The 25,214-nt window shown below is 45.5% G+C and overlaps 2 protein-coding genes across 7 annotated transcripts; one reads left to right on the forward strand and one right to left on the reverse strand.

Annotated features, from left to right (window-relative positions):
• Positions 1-498: 498 nt before the first annotated feature.
• Positions 499-10,738, forward strand: CILP (cartilage intermediate layer protein). The gene is made up of 8 exons (XM_074880035.1): positions 499-821; positions 2,042-2,125; positions 3,115-3,168; positions 4,594-4,779; positions 5,932-6,246; positions 6,357-6,465; positions 6,935-7,092; positions 7,725-10,738. Exons 1-8 carry the CDS (start codon positions 767-769, stop codon positions 10,064-10,066), a joined length of 3,303 nt encoding a protein of 1,100 aa, XP_074736136.1. The 5' UTR covers positions 499-766; the 3' UTR covers positions 10,067-10,738.
• Positions 6,457-22,807, reverse strand: MTFMT (mitochondrial methionyl-tRNA formyltransferase). Of its 6 annotated transcripts, XR_012630352.1 has the most exons (11): positions 22,651-22,807; positions 21,965-22,177; positions 21,423-21,545; positions 20,502-20,604; positions 19,856-19,931; positions 19,200-19,291; positions 18,558-18,639; positions 17,860-17,942; positions 17,320-17,550; positions 15,176-15,336; positions 6,457-7,158 (listed from the first exon to the last, which is right to left on the reverse strand). XR_012630352.1 is itself a non-coding variant. In XM_074880032.1 (10 exons), the coding sequence occupies exons 1-9, from the start codon at positions 22,797-22,799 to the stop codon at positions 17,350-17,352; spliced, it is 1,122 nt and encodes a 373-aa protein (XP_074736133.1). In that variant the 5' UTR covers positions 22,800-22,807; the 3' UTR covers positions 6,457-7,158; positions 17,320-17,349. The 6 variants fall into 6 exon arrangements, 5 of the variants coding, with proteins under 5 accessions (XP_074736133.1, XP_074736130.1, XP_074736135.1 ...); XM_074880032.1 differs by lacking the exon at positions 15,176-15,336; XM_074880029.1 differs by lacking the exon at positions 6,457-7,158 and having other exon boundaries at positions 15,097-15,336.
• Positions 22,808-25,214: the final 2,407 nt, after the last annotated feature.

The raw sequence follows: 25,214 nt of genomic DNA on the forward strand, positions 1-25,214 counted from the left end.
AAGCACCTGGAATTCCAGCTGGTGTCACCTGGGATAACACCAGCTCCATGGGTACCTTCAGAAATTAAATATCCAAATGCTTGACAACACAGGATTAAGGGACTCTAAAACAAAATCTGAAGTCGCTGAGCTGTGGAAGAGCAACACAAAGCCTCAGTCCCTCATCTCCACATGCAGAAAAAAGAAAATATTTGGCTTCTTGCTCACATTTGTAGCAAAGGCTTGGCTCGTGCACGGGATTTTCTGCTTTCAGCGGTGCTCTGGAGTCTTTCCCCTCCCCACGCTCCTGGGATGTACTGGGATAAGATGCTAATGTCGCACTAAGCCCAGTTTGCAGGCAGAGGGAAGGAGGTGGGTCCCTGCTCATATGGGGGGGCAGCTTGGGGTGCTGATGGAGCCCTGTGGGCTGTGAGAGCATCCCTGCAGAAGTATTTAAGCTGTTGCAAGGCACTTCAAGGAGGTGTCGTTACAAAGCCGTGCTCTGCAGAATAGATTTGGGCTCAGATGTGACGGCGAGAAGCAGAGGGGATGCGAGCGCAGATGTGGGGCCCCTGTTGCTCCCCCCTCGGGGGATAAGTGGGTGGCCAGGGGGTATAAACAGCCCCACTGCATGTTTTGGACTGGTTCAGCCTGGGAGAAGCTCCCTGAAAGCAGCAGAACCCCAGGGTGAGCCTTGACATGGCCGGGCTTGTCTCCACAGGTCTGGGGAAGGGGTGGGACAGCTGCGGATACTCCAAGAAGCCCTGGATCAACTCTGGAGACAACAATGGTCACGGTGAAAGGATGGATCCTCCTCCTCCTGGGAGCCACATCTGTTTTAGGTGAAGGTTAAACATTTCTATTCCCATCACTGTGCTGTCCCCTGCCCGTGGGCACACCAGCATGAAGGCACGTCTGCTGGCGGCCGCTGAGCCAACAGACACGGGCCCGACGGCGATGCCAGGCGCTGCCCGGGGTCAGCATGGCCTTTGCCTGGCCAAACCACTTCCAGACGAGGACTGGCGCCTGTCCAGCCCCCGGACCACGGGCAGAGCCCATCTGTGAGTCAGCCAGCCTCTGGCTGACCAGGGATGAGCCCGTCCTGCCTACTGGCTGTGCTGGGACCATCCCTACTTGCCCCTCAGCTCCCATCCCAGCTACTCAAGCAACCCACCCTGGCTGGTGCCTCAGCCATTACCCAAGCACGAAACAACCCCAGGCTCCGAGCCAAGCCCTGGGGAAGCAGCAACATGGCTCTTCTCCAGGAGAAGATGCTCTGGAGCAGCAGGATCTGCCCACTCCTGGCTCTGGCAGGTCGCATGTACCAAAGCGCTGAGCAACCTGCCCCTCTGCTCTGGCGGGTGTTGCAGAGAAAACCTGTTTGCAGGCTCTTTGGATTTGTTTTCCGAGGCTAGAGAGGAATTTTACTCTGAAGTGCTCTGGCCAGATGCCCAGGGATAAGAACAGGGAGAGTCAAATTTGTCGCTGGGGAGGTGCCCAGAAGCCCTGCTGAGCGCCCAGAAGCTAGGCACAGGCGAGAACCAGTGCCGGGCAGCTTTGGGCTTACCTCCCCAGTTTAAATGGGACCGGTCCCAGCAAGCAGCCCGGGAACCAGCCACGACCACCAGCTCCCCTTGGGCACGCGGGTGGCCAGCAAGTGCAGAAATCAATCCGCATCCCATAGTGACAACCAACCTCATCCACCTTGGGTTCGTTTCTCCTCGCAGAGGGAGAGGCAGGATATATTTTATATCTCCAGCTATAAAAAGATTATTTGATCTGAGCTGCTCCAACACAGAAAGCACAAAAAAGGTTTTTCTTGGGGGATAAGGGAAATGGCAAATTTGCGTCGTACCCGAGCTGCAGTGATGCTGTGGGACATCTCTATGAGGCTCTTCACTCAGCATCTCTGGCACCGCATCCTGCAGGAGCTTTAATCGGTGGTTCAAACCAGCCACAACCCAACAGGAAAGCTGAAAAACTGAGTCTAAGGATGCCCAGTCCCTTGAATCTAATTCATTTATTATTAATCTAATTTCTTCTCTAATTTATTGACCCTTAGGTCAAAGGCTTCTGAAACCACGCCTCAGCAGGATCCAAATAGGACAGAAAACCTTGAGCCCCCTGGTAATGCTCAGCTTGGAGAGTAAGTTATTTCCCAGCTCAGATGGCTTTTCCTTGCCGGGACAAGGCGTGTTTAGACGCGTATTATTTTTTTCAGCCTTAATTTACAACCAAACAGTATTTGAGTAGATGACAATATTTAGGCAATGAAATAAATGTTAATCATCCATGACCTCCTGTAGGGTTTTGGCTATCGCTGACACATGTTGTTGGCTCCTCTCCTGGAAAAGCGAAGGTCAAGTGTGTGACCACAGCCCTGACTCCCCATGGGAGGCACACACGGGCTGGGAGGGCGAGGAGAGCCCAGGGATGGGCGAGCACATGCTCCGACCTGCCCTTCCCCTGCCCAGCTGGTCCCCACACCTGGGCCAGTTTGCAACACCATTGCTTTAAAATTAAAGCCTGGGGGGCATTAATTACCCAAAAAGCCTGCTCTGCTTGTTAATCCCCAGGAGATACCCTGACCCCTCAAGCTTCACTGCCCAGGGTTCAGGATCGAAATTCCAGCAGGCACTGAAAGGGCTGGACATGCTGATGCCGTAGCTGAGAGATTAGGGGACTTTCCCAGCCTCCCGTCCTGCTCCCAGCAGCTCTCTTAGCTGCTGAGGAGAATCAAAGCACCAAAAACACAGACACTCAGAGAGAGGTCCCCTCCACCTTCTGAGAGATATTTTTAGGAAAGCTACCAAGAAAATTCTTTTCCCCTCAAAGCCAATGGCACAAGGCAGTGATGCTGAAGCTGGGGCTTGCAGAGCATGGGCTGACTCCTCCTTCTCTATGGAGGAGTAAAGCAAAATCTTGATTTTTTTCACCAATGCAGTTGGAAACTAAAGTATATGCCCTTGGCAGCAAGAAGCTGTAAACTCAGTTTTCGCCTCCAGGAGAGGGTGTGCCAGACCTGCTCGGGTTGAGCAGCCGGGCTGGGTGCAGCCAGACCGGTGGAGGGACTGGTGCTCGGCCAGGGAGCAGGCAAACCCTGCTCAAACCACCCCGCACATCCTCTGCCCGCAGGTACGAGGAGCAGCTCTCACAGGGGAGACCCGACCTTCGCCTACGCCAGACGCAGTACGTTCCTGCTGGCCAGTGCCACGGGGTAGCCCCGGCCCTCCCCATGTCCCTGCCAGCCCTCGAGCCCCTCTGCTTCTCCCCCATCCTCCACTTTCTGTTTTTTCTGCTGTCGATGTGCTGCCCAGAGCCATATAATGCTGTTTTCCTCCACAGGACTCCCCTTCTCCTTTCTTATCACCATCCCTACAGATTAAAGCAGCCAATCCCAGACTTTGGAGACCCCACTTTAATCTGTTGCATGTTAAATTTTTCTTGGGGCAAGTACAGACAGACATTTATCCGTGTGGTGCCTCGGAAGGGACCACATCCCCAACCCACCTCCTCCTGCATCCCCCACGTTGCCATATCAAGTCTGTGGATGTGCCACTTGGGATGCTGAACTGGAGATGCCAACAGATTAAAAACTTGCTCACTAAGCCAAGTGCTCACTCCAAACCAGACATGACGCTCCCTGTGGTTGCTGTCATTTAAACGGTCTTTTCCAGCCACCTGCTTTTGTAAGGCAGGGGTTTGTTCTCGACCATCACTACTAAACAGCCCAGCCATGTGCCTGTCTGCCTTTCTAGGAAATAACCCAACCTGGTTTATTACAAATCAGGTGGAAGAGTAGGTGTAGGAGATGACACAGCACACATCTCTGAGAAATCTCATTTTTAGAAACTTTAGTCACAAGTGCATCCTCGTAAACATTATTAGAACATTGTCATTTAAAAATAAACCCAAACCACAGACTCAGGGGGGATCTCATCCATTCCAAGTAGCTTAAATTAATACCATCTAGTAGCCCAGTTAAAGAAATTCCTTTAAAAATCTAACTGCATATTAAATCCTCAATAAACCCTCTTTGTGTTTTACAAATCAGCTGGCCCCTAACATGCTCAGCCCGCTTGGTAGCATCTTGGGCTTCTGTTTTGCACACAGTAAAACTGGTGCTCACAATAGGGGACACACTCCCCCTGTAGAGAACATATGTTGAAGTATGGTTAAAGACTTTCAACATGATCATACCAACAATTTTACTCTTTTTGGGGTTTTTTTTTGTTTTTATTTAACCACATTTGAGACGCAGGCGAGCGTGGCCCCTCAGACAGCATTTAAATGACAATGTGTGTTTGATTTCCTTTAAGCCAAAGTTATTCAACACTAAGCATGAGCTGCATGCACTTTGCTCCCCTCAAGTTTATCTTAATCATCCTGAATTCAGTAGCCTGCAGGGAATTAAGTCAAAAGCCTTCAGATGCCTTCTCCTGCTTTATTTCCCAGCTCCCTGAGCATGCTTTGAGTTTGTTTAATCCATGTGGTGCATAATATCCAAATGCATAGTCTGAGCTATATAGAAGCTGCTAAAAAAACAACTGCCCATTTTCAGGCAGTCGTACGTGTAATGTGCGTCTCAGTAACACACCGCTGATGTTATTCAAGGTCCACTGGTGCAAGATACAAAAAGGTTTTTGTCTCCATGGTCGAAATGGAGTGAGTGCTCAGCAAAGTGTGGCCAAACCGGTGTGCAGAAGCGTACCAGATCCTGCCTAGCTGAGCGCCTCCGGGGCGTGCACTGTAATGAAGCAACTGAGGAAGGGCGGCTCTGCATTGGACATATTTGCTCAGGTGCTCCTCTAACCTCACTTACGGGCAGGGGATCATGTCCTGATCTCACCACTGCATAGGCATTGTACTCCCTTCACTGTCATTTTACCATCTTTCTCTCCCTTGCCAGAAATTTGTGATGCCTTCCTGAGTAGGGCTGGAGAATACTAAGGGAGCAGAGCACGGGGAGTTTATAGCCAAATAGCAAGATAAGGGGGGGAATCCAGATATGAGGAATCATCAGGGATCCATAAATATGCTGGGGATATAGAAAAAAAAAAATATCTCATTAATCTTGTTTTAACAGCAGCTCTCAAGGTGGAGTCAGCAATTGCAGGCAGCTGCCTCCATGCAATCTCCAGGAAGGAGAAGAGTTGGGAATATTGAATTGTCACAGCCCCTGCTGAACGGGCTTGTAATTAATTATGTTATTCTTATAATCCCCTTTTAAACAAATCATTCTGAAAATAGTCTATGTTTTCTCCAGGAAAGTTGTTTCAGGTTTTCCCTGATTTCTTCCATTTATTTCCAGCTATAAAAAAAATTACCAGGTAGCTGCTGTACAAGGATGCTCTATGATTGTAAAAGGAATGACCTGAGCCCTTGCCTTGGGAAGAGACAGATTATTATTTAGGATTGATCTCTGTAAGTAATGAAAATGTTTCAGAATCACTGTTTGGGAGACCATTCGTTAATCCCATCGGGTAATGCCCATTTGGCAATTAACCTATGTCCTGCCCAAGCCAGGATACCACTGAATAAGGGGAGACAGCTTTTAAGACAGACCAGAGTCACGACTTTTGGGCATGAGTTGGTAACAGAAAACTACAAAGTTTAAGGCATTTGGATTTGTAATTTTGCAGGGTTGAGCTCACATGCTGATCCGGATTCAAATTTCCCAGAAATTCAGCCCTTTGGGGAAGGTAAATAACAGTTCCTAGCTGTAATTATATCCACGTGGCTGCTTTCTACTAATTGTCAGGTTCAAAATGACATCGTCCCTGTGTTTCTAATGCACAGCTGTTGATAATCAGTAAAAATATGTTTTGGATACAATTTATTCCTTATACAGTATCTGCCTTATTGCATCTAAATTAAAAGCAGACACAAGACCGTGCCGTGAGCATCACGGGGACTCAGGGCTGCTTTCTGACTTGCCTGCCTCTCCTCCAGCCTGCAACATCACCTGCCCCATGGGCCGCATCAATGCTGACTGCGACGCCTGCATGTGCGAGGATGCAACCCTGCACGGGAAGGTCTCTCTTGAGGACGGGTCACCCGCTGCCGATGCCCGGGTCTACCTGCAAGCCAAGAAACTCAAGCTGTTGACAACGGCTGATAACAGGGGCATGTTTAGGATCCCGGGGGTTTGCCCCGATGGCAAAAACACTCTTAAAATAAAGAAAGCCAAATACACAACAGCGACTGTCACCGTGCCTGAGAGCAACAGAAGAAACCTGGCGATCCAAGTGCAGCTGCAACGATCAGGTAGCCCCAAAGAGGGGGGCAGAATGTAAGAGGCTTTACATAGTAATCAGAAATAAATGGTGATTTTAGGGGGGGAAGAGTAACAAGATGGCGTTCTCCTCCTCCCACAGGCAAACCCTACATTTTCAGGAGCCCCAAGGACAAAGCCAGGAGAGTGGGACAGAGTGTGTCGTTCTGCTGTGATGCCCTTGGGAGCCCGGCCCCCGATCACTACCTATGGTAAGGAACTTGAGTTTGATTGGACAGAAGTCTTACCTGTCCCACAAATTCAATTTTTATCTCCTTACCATCTCCATAAAGGTGGCTTTTTAGCTATAAACCAGCTAAATACGCCAAGAACTGATTGCTGGAAATGATGGTTTCCTCAAGACGTGCAGAGCTGGCATGTCTCGTAGGTGCAGTAATGCCATCTGCAGAGGGACTTACTGGGAAAAAATACAAATAGAAGTTTGAAAAAACCTCATCAGGCACAACTGGCAGCTCTGCCTGCCGGCCAGTCACCCAGCAGCCACACCTCAGTACTGCCAGGGGAAGGGGAATAACTTTCAGGTGATGCCACGAGACAGACTATAAAGGGGGAAACCGAGGCAAGAGGTCTGGCAAAATCCACACAGCAGGATGTAGGATTGTTCTGCTCCAGCCAGGCGGTCAGCCTCTGTCCCCTTAACTGCCTGCCTGTTCCTGGCAGGTACCACAATGGCTCACTGCTGGATCCCTCCTTATACAAATATAAAAACAACCTGATTCTGAAGAACCTGAAGAGAGACCAGTCTGGAGAGTATTTCTGCAAGGCCAGCAGCGCCGGGGGGTCAGCGAAGTCCCAGTCAGCCAAGCTTGCTGTCATAGGTAAGAGAAAACGTGCACGATGCTCTCCAAGCAGCTGGGGAGGTGGTGGCGTGCAGAAACCAGAAACTGTGATACATGTGGGAAAGAAAAGTCACAGGAAAAATATTTGAGGTTTATTTCATGCATCCGTTAGCAGATAAGCTCATGTGAGCTGGTTATGAACCAGATGCTCTCTACAAACTGGAGCTCTGGATTGCAGGTGACCTGCCAAGCTCAATCTGCTGGTTTCAGCAGATTTCTCACTGTACTTGCTGTTTAACATGTGAATATTTCTGTTTGTTTAGGGTGGGTTTTTTTTTTTAAACCTCAGGACACATTTTTGTCTGTCCATAGCCATAAAGCCAGGCAGTTGCAGAACATCTAGCTGAGGGTGGGGTGGATGGCAGTGGTGGGTAAGCAGAGGCTGGGATGCTCCTGAAAACAGCACTGCTCTTAAATCAGGTACCTCAAGTTAAAGCTGAGTAACTGCTTCACCAAACGGAGGCCAGATGAATTCAGCTAACCAAAGTTCTGTTTCATGGCTGTGAAAAGCTCGGTTACTGGAAGCAATGTTTAGCTCTGAGGGTTTCAAACCACATAGCGATGAGTGTACAATTATTTCATGCTGCTCATTAAGAAATCCTATTCAACAGGAAGACAAGAGGCAGCCTGCAACTCCCAACCCCAAAGCCACCTCATCCGACTTCCTCACGACTGCTTCCAAAAAGAGACGAACTCCTTCTACTACAACGTGGGCAAGTGCCCAGCAAAGACCTGCGCTGGGAAGCTGGATAAGGGACTCCGGTGTAAGGACAACGTCGCCTACTGCTGCGGGGTGTCCAAGATGGAAACCAGAGACATCTCCTGCAATGGCTACACGCTCCCCACTAAAGTCGTCGTAGAATGTGGCTGCAAAAAATGCACCGAGACCAAAATAACGGTTCGAGGCAGAGCCACAGCAGCAGATAATGGTGAGCCACTGAGGTTTGGCCACATCTACATGGGGAACAAGAGAGTGAGTATGACTGGCTACAAGGGAACCTTCTCCATCCATGTGCCAGCAGACACAGAAAGACTGGTTCTAACTTTCGTCGATCGGCTGCAGAAGTTTGTGAACACAACAAAAGTTCTGCCCTTCAAGGAAAATGGAGGTGCTGTGTTTCACGAGATCAAGCTACTAAGAAAGAAAGCCCCTGTTACGCTGGAATCCACCGAAACCAATGTGATTTCTTTGGGAGAAATGGAAGAAGATGATCCAATTGCCGAATTAGAAATTCCTCCCAATGCATTTTATAGGAAAAATGGAGAAGCCTACAGAGGCAAAGTGAAAGCCAGCGTGACATTTCTGGACCCAAGAAACATCTCAACGGCCGCTGTGACACAAAGTGACTTGAACTTCGTAGATGAGGAAGGAGATGTGTTTCCACTCCGCACGTATGGCATGTTTTCTGTGGACTTCACCGACGAACAGGGCACTGAGTCTCTTAATGCAGAAGAGGTGAAGGTTCATTTGGATGCTGCTCAGGTCAAGATGCCAGAGCACCTGCAAGAGATGAAGCTTTGGTCCCTGAACCCAGAGACAGGATTATGGGAGGAAGAAGGGGACTTCAACCTTGAGAAAAACAGACGGCGCAAAAGGGAGGAGAGAACTTTTTTGGTTGGGAACATGGAGATCAAAGAAAGGCGGCTTTTTAACCTGGACGTCCCAGAGAGCAGACGGTGTTACGTCAAAATCCGAGCCTACAGAAGCGAGAGATTTCTGCCAAGCGAGCAGATCCAAGGGGTTGTGATTTCCATTATAAACACAGAGCCACAACCAGGGTTCTCCTCCAACCCCAGAGCATGGGGCCGTTTCGACAGTGTGGTCACTGGTCCCAACGGCGCCTGCGTGCCCGCTTTCTGTGACGAGCAAAACCCCGAGGCCTATGCAGCTTATATTTTGGCGAGCATGGGGGGCGAAGAGCTCGAAGCTGTTCCCTCTGCTCCCAAACTCAACCCTAATGCTATTGGGGTTCCACAGCCGTATCTCAACAGGCTCAACTACAGGAGAACAGACCATGAGGACTCCAACACTAAGAAAACAGCATTCAGCATTAACATGGCCAAGCCAAGCCCTAATTCCCCAGAAGACAACAACGGCCCTATTTATGCCTACGAAAACCTAAGAGAATGTGAGGAAGCTCCATACAGTGCTGCTCACTTCAGGTTTTACAGGATAGAGGGAGACCGGTACGACTACAACACCGTTCCCTTCAGCGAAGATGACCTCATGAGCTGGACTGATGACTACCTGGCATGGTGGCCCAAGCCCATGGAATTCAGGGCCTGCTACATTAAAGTGAAAATAAATGGACCGCAAGAGGTGAACGTAAGATCTCGTAACATGGGTGGGACGCACCCACGTACCATTGGCAAACTCTACGGCATCAGGGACGTCCGCAGCGTTCGTGACTCTGAGCAGCCAAATGTGTCGGCAGCCTGCCTGGAGTTCAAGTGCAGCGGGATGCTCTTCGACCAAGACCGCGTGGACCGCACACTGGTGAAAGTGGTCCCACAAGGCAGCTGTCGCCGAGAGAGCGTCAACAGCATGCTCCACGAGTACCTGGTCAATCACCTCCCCATGGCTACAAACAACGACTCCAGCGAGTACACGATGCTGGCTCCTCTTGACCCGCTGGGACACAACTATGGCATTTACACCGTCACTGACCAAGACCCGAGGATCGCCAAGGAAATTGCCCTGGGCAGGTGCTTTGACGGCACGTCTGATGGCACCTCCAGAACCATGAAGAGCAACATTGGCGTCGGGTTGACTTTCACCTGTTCAGAGAAGAGCACAGCAGAGCAAAGCATCTTCCAGTCTCAGAGGAACTCGGGCCAGCAGTCCATACTGGTTCTGCCAGGGGAGAGCCCCGCATACCGAAGGCAGCCGACAAGCCGCCGAACCACCCAAGGCAGGATCCCGGTGAGAAGTCAACGTTCTCCCACCTACTAGAGCTTTATAGAAGCCTCAGTAAAGTTGTTCACAATCAATTAAATACAATTTGAAAGTAACATCTACCTGTTAATAACCTAATTCAAAGCTGGTAGGTGTCATTATTTCTGAGAAGTAATTAAGGTGCACTTTTTTTTTTTGGCACCAGAAAGGAAAGACATAAAGCAAAACTTGTGGGACAGTAGCGGTAGTGAGTTTGTGTCTTATTAAATGCATCCATAAAAATCTTCTTTCTGCCTGACATTAAACAGCTTCACATGATAGCCTAAAGGGAAGACTAAACACACGATTCAATTAAGTCATGTACATAAAACATTCTTCTGTTCTGCATCTGCAGACTTTGCCAGCCCAAGTACCTGTACAGTAGTTGGTAACATGAAAAGGAATAAACTGATTTCCTCATACTGAATTCAACTGCAAGGTTTTGTACTTGAAATGTAAGTATTTTATTTATTTCTAGCTTGTTTTAGAGTGACTGTATTCAAGCTAAACTACCGGCAGCTGCATTTCTAAGAACTCACATGCTCAATAGCACAGAGAAGCCATGTGGATTTGTAGGCTCCACATGGATAAAACTACAGTTTTCTCTTGCTTCCTGCATTATTTGACAAGAAAATCCATGCTCTATGATAGGGTAGGTTAATAAAAAAGGTTATTTTGTAACTTCGACAATGCTGTGTTGCTTTTGTGTTTGAAATGTCCAAGTAAATAAACCACGTGTAGAGCTGACCAAAGAATAACCTGCAAAATTTCACCTTTCTATTCACAAACAGGTCACAACTTTATCAGTGTGAGACTGACCCTGGGTATGTGTAAGGGGTTTGGTGGGTAGCTGGTGCTTCCTCAGGGCTTGGCCACGGTGTGCTGTGGTCGGGGAATCTGCCCCCAGCTTGAGATGTGGAGAATCTGCAGCAGTACTGGGAGAAATGGGAGCAGCAGGTCTGGGCGAGGGATGAAGTAAGGAGGCAGCAGCAGGGCTCCCAGAGCAGGACAAGGTGGGGGGAGAAGGGGGCTCAGAACCTGTGCTTTAGGGGTGGCAGGAAACCAGGCACTGTAGAGCCAGGCCGGGAGGTGCAGAGACAGGGAGAAGACAGACTTCCCTCCACATTCAGCAGCAGCGAGCAGGAGGCTGCTGAGCAAGAAGCTGCTCTTAGCTGAAGGTACAGATGGCCATAGAAGGGGTCAGACAGACAGTGATCCATCTCCAAGCGACCTATTAAGTTGCCCTATCAAACCCTCACTACTTCTAGAGCAGAATCAAGAACGTTACCAGCACAAAAAAGACATCCTGGGTTTACACCCAAACACTTTTTTGGGGTGCAGGCAAACCAGCAAGCCTCCAACACTGACATTTCCACTGAGAGAGATCACAAAAAGGTGGGCAGTGCTACTGGATGAAAACTGGATTTCAAACACATGCTCAAGTGTGGATTTCCCTCTCCTACCCGATCCCCTCCTAAGGGTACAAAGCCAGTTCTAGGTCTATGCTGTCCTACCTACAGCCCATCAAGGGCATGAGGAATCTTTCAATAGCGTTTAGCAAGCTTCACAACAGGTTCTCAGGTCTGACACGGGGCATCCAGGCATTAAACACAGAGCTGTGCAGGACCGAGTGCCTATGCAGCCTGAATTATGCTTAAAAAGGTAGACCCCTCCCTTAATAATCCATGGTTTTATGCAAACTGACAGTTATCAAAGAGAAGAAGAAAAGGAAGAGCTGTGGAATACTCTGGCACATCCTCTTCATACCAATGAATTTAGACTCTGTGTTTTCTTTTGTGTTTAGTCTGCTGCAAGGGCTTGGCGCGAGCTGGGGCCAAGGCAGCCAGTGGGGAGCATTAGCTCGGACCTTCCCACAGAGCTCTTGGCTTGCGCTGCAGACTCACAGAGAAACGTCTCTTCCCTCTGCTCCCCTCCTCCTCTGCAGACAGTCAAATCCCAAACTTGGTTTCATCACTTCAAGGGTGAAGTAACACAAATGACTTCTACAGACCAACCCAGGAGATACATGGATGAAAGCAGGTTTGGGATCTGGTCCCTGTGCTGCATGTGGGCTTGCCAGAGCAAAACACAGCAGTGTACAGGGCTCTTCCTACAGGGAAGAAATGTTTTTTTAACAGGAATGAAATAGTCACAGCCCTACAGCCTGACATTCTGCCTATCCATGAAACAGCCAGAAGCTCTCCAAGTTTCCCCAGTCTGTCCCCCACTGCAACTTAACTCTGACTTGGAGGAACAAACTAATCTCCACACTCAACAAGTTCCTGAGCTCTTGGAGGAGGCTGCTGGCAGAGTACATCGAGACAGAGCAAGACAGAGGTTCCAAACACGGGTGCTTAAGCACTACCTCCAGAAAACAACCTTGGCCCAACAACCACCACTCAGTGCTAACACTTCGTCATTACTGATGAGCCACCGTGCCAAATACATTAAAGTCTATCTAGGAGAAAAGCTACAGCAGGTCCCAGCACCCAGCCCTCACACAAGTTTTATGCTATAGTTCAATGTCAGATCTGACTTCTCCAGCTCCTGAGCGCTTGTGTTCATGGTCAGTGTACAGCAGCGTCTTTTCTGCAACCTGAAACCTAACCCACACTCCCACGTATCAAAGGAGAGCATCAGCTGGAGGAATGCAGGAAGGCTGCGACTCAGCTCCTCCCTCAGCCTTGGCCTTCGGACCACCAACCTTGAGAATCAGGCTGAAGCAAGAGACCTGGCTCCTAAACGTCAGCAGGTTTGGGGCTAATGGCAAAGCATCTTCCTTTAAGGTCATTTAGTTTCCAATCCTCAGATAAATCTGGTGACCTATCCCTCCTCCTGTTTTTAAGAAAGGGAAAATGCTTCCCAGAAGCTATCAGGCTGTCAGCAGTTAGGATAAACAGAAGGAGAGATATTCTTGTCTAGCCTCAACCTTCAAATTATGCAGGGATTTTACAATCAACTTTTTAAAAAGATTCAAGCACTCCTGTGCTTAGTCACTTACACTTTTTGTTTATTTGTAATTTATGCAGCAGAAAACAGGAATAAAGGTTTCCTAGGAAGCAGGGGGAGTAGTAAGATCATGAAACAGATGCATCTAACTGCGAGTCACCAGCATCCTAGAAAATATCACTCCCTCTAACATTTATTTGAAATTCAAGATGAAATCATCCCTATCCAGCACCAGAGCCCTTCTGGTGCCCAAACATTTTGCAGTTCTACCAGTAATTTGGCTCCAGTGATCTTAAACTAAGCCATAGCGGATGCTGGGTCTATGAATATCCCTCCTACTTTCCCTCTTGTCCGAGAGGAGGACAGCTGTTTTATTTTGCTAGTATCACTTTCCAATTGCTAGGGTGGCTGTACTTGACCTCAGCAGTGATACTGGGGATTGAATCACCATGTCATGTTCCAGAGTCAACCCTGACATGCTATTCCACACCTCGTCAGTGAATGCCCCATTTTTGTTTTGCCTGTTCTGCAAAAATAATCAGATTTTCATTACCTACTGAGTTAAATCCCTACAGAGTTAGGTGAAAGCAAAGTTTCCAAAAAGACATTTTGGCTAACAGCTGCCTAGGGAACACCAATTCCCTTTAAAGCTTCTCTACCATGCCAAAAATAGCATGCCAAAGATTTCCTCCACAAAAAAAATAATCTTACCCGTTTTTCCTCCATAAAACAACTGGGGTAAAGTTGAGCGTATTCAGAGCTAGGACATTAACTGTTAAGCAACAAAGATCTGTCTAATCTTCGATAACCTCTTGCGTGGAAAGCAGTTCCGGGAAGCCTTAAAGCAAACTGCACAGATCAAAAGATTAAGTTACAAGTATAGGTATCCTGGCTACAATATGGTTTAGACATTATTTGGTATTAAACAACTAACTGAAGACATTCTGTACCAGATTTTCACAATCCTCTGTCCAGCTGACCTTGGTTTTCCCCTAAAAGAGATGCAGCGAGCACCATCTACAGGGTTTCTGAGCACATGCCATCTCAAACTCCTCCAAAGACGCAGGGAAACTCTTTGCCGTTGCTTTATGCTTTAGTTAGAACTGAAATTACTGCCTGCCAGCAATGACTAACAGCAATAGATCTCACACAAGGCATAATCTAGAGCTGTCAGCGAGAGACGTACTAATTGCCCCACAGGTTCTCTCCAATGCCAACATCTAACACAGACACTTCATGATATTCTAACTAGCAGCATTAACACCACCCAGCAATAATATTGCTTTGCTCTGTATCATTTTGGAGATGCAAAGGATAGAAACATAGTTTGCTTTCAACTTTATGACGCTAGAGCAGATTCCAAAAAGCAAAGGAGTTAAAGAAGCTTGAAGGAATTTTCCTCAAAAGTCATTCCTAGGAACAAAGCAGTTGATTTTACAGTTTGGTCATCTAAAAGCTTTTGACCTTAAATTGCCTGAACTTTTGATATTCTTTCTGTGGGAGTCACATCTCACTGTTCATTTTGCTCAGGTTATAATTCATTTTCCAGTGCCTGGGGACCTAGTAGATCAGAAAAGTTGGGTCCACCCATGCTAACAGATAACTCAAATACTTCACTTCTGAGAAGTCCAAAATTCTTTATCATTTGTGCTTAAAGTTATCTGTAAATTGTGGTGGGTGGGGTTTTTTTTTGTATACGCATTTCTCTGCTAATTCAACTTCTGATACAATCCATGCCGGAGGCCAGACCCCTACCATATGCAGCTGATTAGTGTCAAGAACCTCACTGTCTATGGGGAAGGGACTTCAGAGAAAATGTTCTTATCCTGAGCAAACGCTGAATATTTGGATTCCAATGATGCCTACAAGTGCTCTTTAAAAAGAGCTGATGAAAAATTCCCCAGAAGCTCCAGCAGGGAAAACACAAGGCAAGCAGTCATACAGCTGAGACCAGTGAAGTAATAAAACCCCCAAACAACCCCAAACCCATCCACCATCACCACAAACACACAAAAACCCCACCCATGCACCATCCCTTCTATTGGCATAAGGTGATAACTAACCTGTCATAGAGTGATCTGAACAGAGCAAAAGCAAAATGACTTCACAACCTTTACTTGCAAGTAGTAGGTGGGAGCAAAACACAAAAATACATCATTTTCTTGGAAACAAACTTGCCAGTTTTATAACTTCTGCAGCACAAATTGCACCCTTGAGTCTGTGGTCAGAGACAAAAGGAATTCTCCACAGGAGCCTGACTTCCACCTTGCCACTGTTTCCAGTTTTTGACTCTGATTCATAGGCTTGGATTTCCTGGAGGATCATGTGTTCTGGAAAACCTGTCAGAGGCAGATTAATTGTTGGACCAATGGCAATTAAAGAAAAATACTGCAGCATCTGCTTTAACAGATGCTTCTTCAGAAACACTTTAATCCATGTGATGCAACACATTTTTCTAGATTTTTTTTTTTTGCTTTCTTTCATTCAGCAAGTCACACTCAAGCACATAAAGTTCCTGCCACTTTGATATAAGTCCCATGAATTCAACACTTGACTTGAGCTTTAAGTTCCAGACACGACTGCTTGAAAAAACATGAATGTGTTGAAAAGTCTGAAGAGCCAAAAGGACGTGTGGAAGAGGACATGCTGACATTTATTGATGAGCATGAGGAAGACAGAACCATTGTAACACCAAGCCTACAGAACTCTTGCAGGTTTTTTTTGAGGCTTCCAAAATTTCCGTGATAATGCTATAAATATGAAGCTAACAGAACGGTGCCTCCCTGAGTCTGAATAGCACCAGTAGCTCTGTTTTTACTTCAGCAGTATTCAGAAAAAGCAGAAATAAATTGAGCAAAATACTAGAGCAGCTCCTAAAATGCAACCAGTCTTTGTTTTGCTATTATCCTCACATTACATACAAGAAAGTAAGTCATCAGTTTTGGGGTTCTTCACATGAAACACTCCTTCTTATACATGCCATTAACCAAAGGTAGGTTGAGGAAAAGCTTGGATTAGATTAACAACAACTCATCGGGTAAAAATCTCTCTCATCAGAGAGGAAGTATGACACCAGAACATAAGTCTCCTGGAGAGATGGCAGACAAATATTAAGTGGAATATATTCTAGGATATGAAAACAAAAAGGAGAAGGAAGAGATGGCAATCAATATGATTAAATAGGAAAGGTAAGAAATTGATCAGAAAAGCTAAAGATATCAAAGAAAAATACCTACTGAACAAGGTGAATGACAAATTCATAGATTAGAAACAGTTTATAGATTAGAAACAGAATCACTGAGATTAAAAGTCATTTGTATTGAAAAGTAAATACACACAGTAAATTCTTCTTTTCAGAATTTAAAAGGAAGCAAAATGTGTTCACATCACATGCAGGTGACTAAAAACAATCAGCTGGCATTCATGGATGACATTAAACAGTACCTACTACTACAGCATTTTCAGAGTCAACAGGCCCAAATAAACAACATGACAGTCCTAAGAGAACTGGATGAGATCTCAGATTAGATTAGGAATACTGTTTATTTCCTTTCTAAATCAAAGATTTATTTAAACTGAATTCCAGCACACTGAAAGTAGACACCTGTAGACTGACACTACATAAAGAGAATAAGCAGGAAGCCACAGGTAATTAAGCAGTTGGCAATGATTGCACAGGTTAATCAGATGGAGTATCAGAGTGCTCAGAAAACCCCACCTAGCAAACCACCCCAACAAAGGCGTATGACCAACTGCACACAGCTCCAGGTACAGTATTCTATAAGGATGTGGCAGCAAATTCCAGAGAGAAATAAGGGATGCTCTGTGTTGTTGACAAAGAAAACTATCATGGACAGGAAAAGATTCTCTAGATGTTCCCAGGTAAGGCATATGTTATTCATCTCAATAGGGGGATATGAAGGTAGTTTAAAGGTCCGCAAGAAAATCAGACCAGACAACCTAAGAGTCTCAGTGAACACTAAACTCTGAACTGCAGAGAAGCATGGATTTTTAGTATTTCCAGATAAAAGTAACTGTGCGCAATTTAATTTATGCTTGAAGAAAATTATACCCAAGTCCTCAAAAAGAAATTGAAAGCATTGTATAAAAATAAATTTATTAACAGTGGGAACGGGGACTTATTCACTACCTTCAGCATTCGGAGATTCTTTTCCTTGACGGGGGAAAGAGAAATGAGTATCAGGAACCCACGATGAAAACACACAGATGACAGTAAGATCAAACACTCTGGGGGGAAAACCCTTAACTAAGTGGGATGTTACAGGTGGGCGTTGAAATATTTTATATTACTATTAACTTACAGACATCTTCTTCCACATTTTGAAACACATCTATTGTTTCATATCCTGTGTCAGAATTTCCCTCTCTTTCAGAGTCTTTTTTGCCATGCTAAGTTTGAGAGTTTGAAATCTGCATTCCTGATGAACTGTTCTTGAGTTCTGCTGGAACCAAGAGTGCATATATCCATTGTAGAAGTCAACTGCTGTAAGCTGCTTCTTTAATATGACTGTTTTGATTCCGACCCAGCCTTCCTAAAAATAAAAACAAAAAATGGTGGTAAGCTTCTTCCATGTTTTAAAATTATCTTTAGCTCTCAGTAGGTTGGCTTACAGAAAACATTTTATTTGATGTCACCATGTTTACATTACAAGTCAAGTTCTCGCTTACAAATGAAAAGCCTGTTAGTGGACATTAAAAGTTCTTCAAGGTATCAAACAAAAAGACTGATGCTAATCTAAACAGTGAATAATGATGAACAATTAAGACAAAAGTTATGCAACACAAATACTAAAAACCTCATCTTTAAGGCAGTGACTATAAAACAAATGGGAAAAACCTACCTTGCAACGAGCTATCAGCGTCTGGGACACTTTATGGTATAGTAGAGAACCAGGAACAGCTCCACAGTCATTTAATATTTGATCTAAAAGCAAAGCAAGATTGTTGGCATAAAAATGTTAGACAAGTACAAAAAAGTTTGAAACACTTATGTCTCTTTGAAGCATGATAATCATCTTGAGTCACTATTTTGCTCAAAAAAATATTTAATTGCATTCTGTGTTTTGTTATACCCAAATGAGCAGGGGAGAATGAGGCACTGCTCCCTACCTGACCCACGAAGCCCTCTGGCACACCACTCAGCCCACAGGGCTCTCAGACTCACAGGCTACTACAGAAAATAGTTTAAGCGATAGTACACAGGGACACCTTTCCTTGTGAGAGATACACACACAATGGCATTAGACAAGGATCTCCTAATTAGAGGATTAAAATCCTTCTATCACAGAATTCACAGGACTATACCTGCTGCTCGCTCAACATCATTACAACGCAGGAATGTCTTTAAAACCCTTTTATGCTCATCTTTGGGCACAGAAACTTACTGCGCTCTGTGCATATATGAGACTGACTTAGTTCTACAGGAGTTCCAGAAAGCAGTACTTAAAGCTATTGTTTAGTACAATTGTGTACGATCTCCAAGTCAGTGTTTGAAAAGACAGGAAAATTTAACTTAACAGATTAATTTAAAAGTAAATACCAGCAAAACCAGGGATATTATCGACCTCCTCAAAATCCAGAAGCTTAACAGTAGTACCCTTCCAGAGCGTCTGCAAAGGAAACTGGAAACAGAAGCAGATGACACATTGAGAATAATTTTCATCATTTCCAGTCTAGTTTTTTTTCTTATGCAAGATACCTGTGATAATAACATTAAGGGAAACATTTAGGTGTATGTCCAGGTAAGAGATTTTCCTTGTCATATCTAATTTTCCTTGTTCTTCCTCATCTCATCGACAAGCAAACCATTAGCAGATGCAATAATGAGTTAAGCAACTAGCTACAACAGCTGTTTCCTGTAGCAGTTTGCACTGTTTACTGTCATGCAAAGATGTCACTACTGTGTTCTGAAACCCTCTCAAATCCAACAGTGGAAATCTCAGAGCTAAAGAAACAACACAAATTATTGTGCTGATTTCACACTTGGGATCAAGTTCATGAAAATTCTCCTCCACACTAATTCCACCTCTAATGCTAAACTGTGCTGGGATTTTAAAACACATGCTAGGTTTTAGAGGCTAAAATAACTAAACATGAGTTTTAGTCATTAGTTAAAATATCTACACAAAACTCAAGACATGCTAGAGGAGAGAAAAGGGTTAAAAAAAATCCACTCTCTTACCATACTTCCTATTGCACGATGCAGTTGAATTATTTGTGCAGCCGTTTGCTCCTCCCACTTTATACAACTCTTAGCTATAGATATTTTAGGAGCTAGGGGGAAAAAAAGAAATTAGAAGACTTTGTATTTTGTTTTGCATCTTTCTGCAAACAAATAGCTGTACTACTTTATTCTATTTTAAACCCAGGTTTATCCTGACCAATGGCAGGTCTACCATCTAGCCACAGGTACCTTCAACAACAACTGGAGAAAAGATTTTGTAAAAACCTCAATTTGGATTATTTACACTTTCTTCTCAGTTGTTCTCTAATTTACCCACTGCACCGTAAACTGGTAACATGTATTTACAAGCACAGTTGTAACACTTTTGTCTGTGTTACAACCACAAAGAATAACAAACTCATTCAGATTTTGTGACATCAGTAGTCATTCTGATATTGTACAGGCAACTGGAAAAAAAATCATTAATGTAGTAAGTCTGAACAATTCTGAAGTATTTTTCCCTCTGTATGACTTTAAGCCAGAGAAGGCAGTGAAGAGACCATACTAAGAAAGATATATAAAAGAATACAACCCAGCACAGTAGGAAGAAACCTAGTTTTCCAGCTGATAAAAGAAAAAATTAACAAGTTGCATTAAATATGATGCGTACCTACCAAATGTAACTCCTTCTTTTGGTTGCTCTTTTTTATTTTTTAAACTTTCAGGCAAGTTTTTCAAAACTGAAATCAGCTGCAAAATTAATTTTTGTACAGTATTAGCAAAGCTAAGTGGAGCATATTTATTAACAGTAAATCCAACACATACAAATACAGTACTTAATTTTTCATCAGTGAAACTTTCTTGTGAGCTTTTAGAAAATTGGGTCGGTATATTCAGACGACTTGTATCATACGCACAAACACACTAAAGGCATCCTTCCCACTGAATCACAATTAAAAACCCGCATGTATACTTTTATGGATTATCTCCTCTCTGATAATAATCCTAGAACAGGACAAAAGCTGATAATATTAAGATGAAAAAGCAGATATTCACTTTGATGAAAGTAGAAACTGCACTGTTTCCATACAAAGCACTTGAGTTCTTCACTGAAACAGCAATGCACAGTACCAACACTGACAGCTTATCACACACCACTCAGCTTTCCTCTCAGCAAGGCAAAGTGCTCACAAACACAGTTTCAGATCATTCTCCTCTTAACAGTTGTAGTCAACCCAGAACAAGATTAAAGAGAATTCTGTTTACACATGTTAAAAGCAAGGAACTAATCAGAAGTGACACTAGCTTGCATGACTTTACCATGTTCGCACCCATCTTTGATAACATCACTTCCAGCTCCTTTGCAGTACAGTGGGGGGGAACAGCAAACTCTTCTTGCTTAATAATTGGACCTACATCAAACCTATAAGGCAGAAAACACACAAGCTTACTGGAAGAGAAGCTATAACTCAATTAGCAGTTCAAAAGTCTACATTCAATATATTAACTCAGTTACTAATTAGCCCTTTTTTCCTCTAAAACTTTACTTTTCACACATTATCAAATAATGTTTGGTTCACAAGACAACACAGGGAAAAGAATATCAGATAAATCTTGGCAAGCAAGATTCACCTCAGCAAGCTGAGATTGAATACTTCACAGCTCAGAAGCATAAGATCTAAGAAGAAACAACCTGAAATATTCAGAAGAAATTTGTTTCACACTTTCCTGGGATCTATTATCAGACAAGCATCTAAGAAAGAAAAGACAACTATGATAATGTGTTTTCACAAGCCTTTTAAGCCAGCCTGTGCTGAAACTAAAACATAAAATCTCTCTCTCATCCCTAGACAGGCAATGGCTTGTCCTGTTTTATTTACAGGAGGTTACAAGCAACTCTGAAGTCTGAAAACCAGATCTTTTCTGTTCTGTTATACCAAGCCTATGCATCTAGCTGTGTGACTGTTCTCCGTCTGCTCCCTGTAATAATGCTAAGAATTAGAGAACAGGCCTAGAGTCTACAGTGCAAACTACACACTCGCTAAAATACTGCATTTGTGGCAAGTCTCATATAGTCAGATGAAAGTTTCTAAGCATTTCAAATTTTTCTTTAAAAAAAGTGATTTTTAAAAAAAAAGTGATTACATAGAATGATTTAAATGATGACTTAAGCAGTGATGCTTTAAAGTCCTGAGAGGCAACAGAAGCAGTAAGCTGTCTTGGGAAGCACATCGAACCTACCTTTTTGGTCTTATTTCCATAATTGTCACCCCAGTCACTTTATCACCATGAAGCACTGTGTGGATTATCGGTGCAGGACCACGCCATCGTGGGAGACAGCTGGGATGGACATTCAGTACACCGCTGAATTGAAATATTTTACAGTTAGAATAGAAACAGTACCTGAAGCTGAACCCATATGTAAATGGATGTGCGATATTTATTACACTAAAACTACTTTAAGAATTAACTCCTCAGACCTTCTGAAGTGTTACTAGTTTAAATATATATATTTAAAGGAAAATTCACATTGCATAACCTTCAGTTTCTCAGTGAACACAGAAAGAGATGAGAGGAATAAAGGTAAACACATATGCTGAACATTTGCACAGATCTACATCAACGTGTTAAAGAACAACAGCAAACCTCACATGACAGAAGTAGGGCTCAGACTAAGCAGCCAAACCCAGAAAAGAAATTGACCTCACCTGCTACAAGTCACAGGTGCTGACTCAAAAACTTTGCTAACAAAGCAGCAATAGATGCCCTGTCAAGCCACTTACTATGGGAACTGAAGAATAAGGTCCTCACTTAGGAGACGTCCAAATGATGCCACCACACCCACATCAAACTGCCCCACAGGTCCCGTATGTGGCCACTCATGAACAGTCAGCTGGAGCTCCCGGGCACAGCTCCTCACAGGCAGACCCCCAGGCAGGCGGGAGGGCAGGGTCACCACCTCCAGCCTGGACACGAGTGGGTCCTCGCTGGGCTCCCTGGCATGGACGAGGAATTGAAAACCTCACGCAGGCAGAGCAAGGGAGAAGCAAAGGCCAAGTCGCCCCCAGCCCTCGCTGTGTCACCCTTTCCACAGCACCTGCCCCTCCAACTCCTACCCCCTACTCGGTCCCTACTCTCCCAACCCCACCACCCCCAGCTTCCTCCTTTTAATGCCAGACTCCCACGAGCCCCACGGTCCCTGCCCTCCCACCCCCCAAGTCCTGACCTACCCTGTGATTCCCCTCCATCAACCCACTCGTGACGCCGTGGTCCCTGGCCCACCCTAAGGTCCCTTCCCTCCCGTGCCTACCAACCTCTGCCCAACCCACGGTCCCTGCCCCCCCCGACCCCAGCTCATCCCTCCAACAGCCCCTGAACCCCCTCACCAGCCCCCATCTCCCATCCCTCGGTGCCCAGCCCTCCCTCACCTGCCCTAGCCCCTCCCTCCACAGCCACCGGCGGGCGGTACCTGGCCGCCTCCAGAGCTCGCAGGGTGGTGACGGCGAAGCGGTCGGTGCCGAAGAAGAGCACCCGCCATGGCGGCGCTGCCGCCCACCCCGCCGCCCCGCGCGCCGCCTTCACCCCCTCGCGCCAGGCTCGCAGCAGCCGCCCCCGCATCGCGGCACTTCCGGCGCCGGGCGATGACGCACCGAGGCGCGCGGGGCGGGAGAGCGCGCAGCCGCCCCTTGGGGTGGAGGCGCCGCCGCCATCTTGGTGCGGGGCGGCGGGTAGGGCGGGCTCGGGGCGGCGCTCCCTCAGGGGCTGAGCGACGCTTCCCGGGTCCGCGGCGGTAGCAGCACGCAGAGGGAAAGGCGAGCGGTCTTGCGGAGCGGAGCCAGGTCTCTGCCTCAGCCCCGGTCTCGGCAGCGCAGCCCGAGCCCTGGCTCCTGTTTCCACAGCGTCGGTGCTGCCCGCGCGAGCGTCTCCCGTGGCGGTGGACCCGTAACCCTGGCCCTCACGACCGTGAATTGGCCGCTCTGCCTCAGTGCGAAGATAAGGCAGAAAAATGTCGGGGGCAGAAAGGGGTGTTGACACCGCAGCCGCTGATTCTCTGCTGGCTCCAGTGCAGTGTTTGAAAAGCTAATATCTGTGTCTCCTCTGTGGACAGCTTTGTTTTAACAGTGATGATAATTTAAAGAATGTTTTCTTGTAAACCATGGGGTCAGAATAACCACTTAAAGAACTATCTTCTCCCATAACATAAGAATAAAAATATTTTATCATTCTACTAAGAACATTCTTTTCCCCAATGGGAAGATGGTTTATTTGTGTAGCTTTTCATTTAATGTAAATAACATACACAAATTCCCTATGCATCTAAATCACAGTATATCCTACAGTCTTTGACACTCAGAATTTCTAAAACATGGAATGTGAGAATCTGGAAACATTTCCTATATGCTAGTGAAAACATGTAAAATACTTGGAAATGGGATGACAGAATTTATGTCAGACAGATAGACAAGGGAAGGATCAGTAAGGAAAGTGAAGTTTTGTGCTGCGCCAAGCGGCACTGTGCATATTCATTCCCTTTTTCACATCTGTTTTGCTCATCATTAGGGCTTTCTTCTCTCAGACATGGAAGATGCCTCCATCTCTAGTGGTAGAGAAACAAAGGAAAACTGATGAGAAAGTGCTGTTACAGGTAAAAAAAAATGAGTCAGGTCATCCTGAGGCGCTTACATTCCTGCACCCTGAGAAAGGGAGCATACACTACCAAATACTGAGGTAATTTCCTAGCTGATATTCAGTACGTAGAAAACAATTGATCCAGAAAATGTAATTCTCTGGTACTTGGGGAGCCCCATGAAAATTCTCAGTTTAGTCACATCCAGGACATACACTGCAATTCCAGCTGCCTCATCTCAGGGTGCATAGTTGAAAGGGTACAGTAAAAAAATAAAAATAGAAACAAGAGGGTAGCAAGGATGAAGGAACGGCTTCTGCTTGAGAAGAGATTAAAGCAACCGGCATAGTTCATCTTAGAAAGCGGGTGGGGGAAGAAGGACAGACAAGCAATCTGATCATAAATAGTATGGAGGGAGTAAACAGGGAACAGTTAGTCATTGCACAATAACTGATTATAAACCGCGTTATCAGGCACTTACGGGTATCAGGCCCCAAAAGAGCGGAAGCAGCATTCCACACAGTGTGTAATTTGACTACTTATCTCAGATGCTGAAAAAATTTGACCACATAATATCTCAGATGCTGAAAAATACTCATGGTTTCCAGAAGCAGACAGCGCAATTGCTGGAAGGAGACGTCCTGTGTCGTGTCGGTGAATGCCAGCTCTCGAGGTCTTGGGTGAAACCCTGGATTTATCACCAGCACTTCAGAAATGTCAGGGACGTACCATGTGTGTCTAGATGGCTTGAAAGCTGGGAATTCAAACCTGGCATCCAGCTGCTGCTCGGTGTTAATTTCCAGGTACTGGATCCTGGCACGGGAGGCACTGAAGGTGTCGGTGGCACATCCGCACTGTTGTGCAGAGCTTCACCTGCTGCTCGTCAGGGGTCTTAAACCCTGGAGATGGATTCTCAGTTCTGGCAGCAGCTAAGGCTCCTGGAAATACTGAAACTCCATGCTGAGTTTTTGTCAGACTTACGCATGAAGTAATTAATGTTTCATTTGCAGTGAGTTTATGAAGTGGACTTAAATTCACTCCAGCATACTCGCTCCCAAGTAATTCATCTTCAGCTCTGATACAGCTGTACAGTTCAAACAGATTATGGCTATTATTTAGTATTATGCCTTGGACACAGTGTGCATGAATTTTAACTGAAGATTTATTTCACTGTAATTTTTTCCAGCGGAATGAAAGAAATAATCTGATTGTTTCACACACACACACACAAAGCTCACAAATCTTGCTTTCCTGCTGCATTTGAACTCTGCTTTTTTACATGGAAAAAAAAAAAAAAACAACCCTGAATGTTTAGTTATTCTGTAACCAGGCATTTTGGGTCAAAGACACAGAAGGGATCAAAAAAGATAAGCAAAATTAAAACGCCAAGGTCAGACAAGTTCTTC

Source organism: Strix uralensis, chromosome 11, assembly GCF_047716275.1.
Source record: "Strix uralensis isolate ZFMK-TIS-50842 chromosome 11, bStrUra1, whole genome shotgun sequence".
Lineage (NCBI taxonomy): Eukaryota > Metazoa > Chordata > Aves > Strigiformes > Strigidae > Strix > Strix uralensis.